General features: G+C 43.0%; 1 protein-coding gene across 1 annotated transcript; it reads right to left on the bottom strand.

The window, feature by feature from the left end:
- Positions 1 to 521: 521 nt before the first annotated feature.
- Positions 522 to 2,710, bottom strand: LOC146752596 (obscurin-like). The gene is made up of 3 exons (XM_085531733.1): positions 2,427 to 2,710; positions 1,615 to 1,783; positions 522 to 876 (listed from the first exon to the last, which is right to left on the bottom strand). Coding segments are annotated over exons 1-3 (420 nt in total). The 5' UTR covers positions 2,677 to 2,710; the 3' UTR covers positions 522 to 875.
- Positions 2,711 to 3,171: the final 461 nt, after the last annotated feature.

The following is a 3,171-nucleotide window of genomic DNA, read 5'->3' as shown; positions in this document are numbered from 1 at the left end:
ATTATAATCCAGGTAATTAAATTAATTAAACCAAGGGAATCACCTCCCAGTCAGTCAGCTCCCACCAGGGAAATCGCTTCCCTGCCAAGCAGATGTAACCAACACAAGCTGCTACATCACTCTAGGGCCCCACTGAATCTTCCCAAGGGGTCTCCAAAGGCTTCCCTGTTGACTTCTGGGAACCTGGAAACACTCACATGGAAACCAGTGCCCCCTAATGTGCCCCAGAGGTTTCTCAGGGCCCTGCAATTAGCTCTACAGACATCCAGACATGCCCCAGAGCAAGTATGTGTGCTGTAGGGAGCCCAAGAGACATTCCAGAGTATGCTAGTACTCCTCAGTGCGCTCAAGGGTTCTTCACCTGTCTCTAAATATGCCATACTTGACTTTGTTTTCTCTTCTGGAGCTTAGTTCTCAGCTTTGCTTTCTCATGCCATTTATCATTCAGTTTAGAGATTATTTTAACTAAAATATTTTAATCCACCATATTTTCTGAAAACTAAGAATTGATCCCGCTCAAGGAAACAGAAGAGAAAAACATCACCCACAGGCTGCAGATATTTACCTCGACTTCTCTACATGCCTTCCCCAGTGTGCTTTTCAACTCACCTTGCACAGTGACCCTGGCTTTTGTTTCAGAGTCCTCTGTCTCACAGGTGTACTCCCCGCTGTCCTTGGCGGTAGAGTCATGGATGATCAGAATGGCCCCAGTTCCCTCCTGCTGCAAGTCGTACTTCTGGCTTTTTCTGATTGCTTTGCCATCCTTGTACCACCTGATGTTCACATCTGGTTTCGACAGCTCACGGCTCAGGCTGATGTCCTGCCCTGCTGCTGCTGTCTTATCCTCCAGCTGTTTTGTTACCTCAGTAGGTTTTTCTGAAAGAAAACATTGCTTTTTGAGTAACATACACTTAGGGTAGGATGCCTCTCTCAAAATACACTCATCTACATGCTGGAGATAAGTTAGAGAGGCACTTGCAACAGAGGCCATCCTACAGCCAGCAGTAATCTGTAAAGTACAGACAATAGAATTCCAGGCACCATTAATTCTCTCTTAAATCTACCCCATTGAGGATGATGAACCATGTCTGAAAACTGCCTCTTCCTTCTCTCCACTGATCACACTGGGAGCCTCAGATGATGCTCTCAGATGCACATGTTCTAGATAGGAATTTGTTGTACAGCTAGATGATGTGAAGGCCATCCCTTCAGCTTATACTTAGAGGATATTTGCTCCCACAGTTCCCTCAACAGATCATTCCTGATTTACTGTTAATGGAACAAGCTGTAGTGAGATGCCCATTTCCAACACTACCCCAGTGCTTTGGGTAGTTCTCACATTTGTGTCAAATGGTTCCTCCTTTTACTTATTTTTAAGAGAAATTCTCAGTGCTTCAAGGTTCAAGTAGAAGGTTGCTATTCACTTTAACCATATTATGAGTTAGCTCTCATGACAATCTTATCAGAAGACAGTTGAAGGAATCAGGCCCCAGAATCTCTCCAATCTCATTACCTTTCACAGACAGAGAGGCTTTGGAGGTTAGACCACGGGCAATAAAAACGACTTCCCCAGAGTCAGTAGGAGTCACACTTTTGATAAGGAGAGTCTCTTACCAACCCACGTTAGAAGCTTTAAATCGCCCACCACTTTCCACTCTGCTTCCATTCAGTGTCCACTTGAACTCATCAATGCTTTCATGGGACAGAATGCATTCAAAAGTGCCATCTTCTACCTCCTGGATTTCATTGTTTTTCAGCCATTTGCTAATGCCAATATTCAGCTCTGGAAGATAAGAGATAGGTTAGTATGAGGTTTAGATGGAGAAAAGGCATTCATGACCAATGTGAGTAGCAGTACTGGTGTTTGAACTCAGGATTTGCAGATCATGGCTGCGTTCCTCACTGATGTATTCTCTAAGACATTCTCCTCTCAGAATTACCAGAAAGCTATAAAAAAAAGAGACGTGAATCTCTTGGCTTTGCTCTGGAAGAACTACAAGGAGAGCAGCTCAGTCCATGGAGCACAATGAAGATTCAATGAGCTACAGAGGGAAAAACCTAACAGAGAGGACAACTCTAGGATGCTGCGTGAGAAAAAGGGTTTTGCCTACGACAAGACATTAAATGTTTCTATTAGCTAATTTGTTACCATCCTACCCCTACTGGTGTTCAAACCATTTCTCCATTTTAGGGATGTTTAGAAAGGAAACATTTCCAGGACATTCTTGACGTGTTTTGTGATTTTCATGGCAAAAGGAGATACATTTACTTCAAAAGCAATGGGAATTTTCCAGACATCACTGCGCTAAATTGCAGAAATACAGTTCTATTGTAGAAACTATTAAGGCTCGTGGGGGAATAGGTGTAAGACATAGTGACCACACTGAATGTGCTTTTAGCACTCCTTCACTTTCCACAGTACTTACCCTGAACGCCGACATTTGACTTGGCAACATCAGTGCCAATATCACAGGTATATAAACCTGCATCTGACTTCTCGAGGTCATGGAGAAGGAGACATAGGGTCTTCCCAGACTGTAGCAGCTCAAACTTGTTGCCAGAAGTGAGCACAACACCGTCCTTTTTCCACACTGGTTTGACCTTCTCTTTAGAGACTTCGCATTCCAATTTAATCACACCCCACTCCTCAACAAAAGCATCATTCAAACACTTCATGAAGACAGCAGGCTTCTCTGCAATTAAACAGGCAAAACAGAACAACGTGATACAGAAGTTGAGACATTTCCAGTTGTGTTCAGATTTTTAAAGAGGTATCAATAAATCTTTACCATTACTGACGACAGCAATATAGAACCTAAAGTGGTTTCATGTCTGTTGACTGAATACGCTTTATGGAATTCTCAAGTATTCAGTAGGAGAATACAGGGAACAGGAGGGACAGCCTGCATTGCTGTGGGTGGGACTGATATCATATGAAAAAATTGGGATGTAGCTCTTCTAAATCTGGAGAGCTGGCATTGCCCTCACGTGGAGCACAGCTCATACAGCAGGCCACAGTATTAAGAGGATAAGCTGCTGAACACTTTTGATTTTCCTCTTTATTGACTCCTTTTATCTATCTTCTATTTCACACATCAGAGGTTTACACTGGAAAAAAAAGATCCACCAAATGCAAAAGAAAGGAGAAAGAGGAAATCCTTCAAACTCTGA

This window comes from Coturnix japonica, unplaced genomic scaffold (assembly GCF_054131305.1).
Source record: "Coturnix japonica strain WE unplaced genomic scaffold, WE-NBRP24 Scf044, whole genome shotgun sequence".
Taxonomy (NCBI): domain Eukaryota; kingdom Metazoa; phylum Chordata; class Aves; order Galliformes; family Phasianidae; genus Coturnix; species Coturnix japonica.
This window is presented reverse-complemented; position numbering and strand designations above follow the sequence as displayed.

Excerpts from the sequence above, each read along its gene's own strand:
- LOC146752596 (XM_085531733.1), bottom strand. The coding sequence starts at position 2,676 with ATGAAGTGTTTGAATGATGCTTTTGTTGAGGAGTGGGGTGTGATTAAA. Across the intron at positions 1,784-2,426 it reads GTCAAATGTCGGCGTTCAGG|AGCTGAATATTGGCATTAGC; the intron begins GTAAGTACTGTG and ends CTTATCTTCCAG.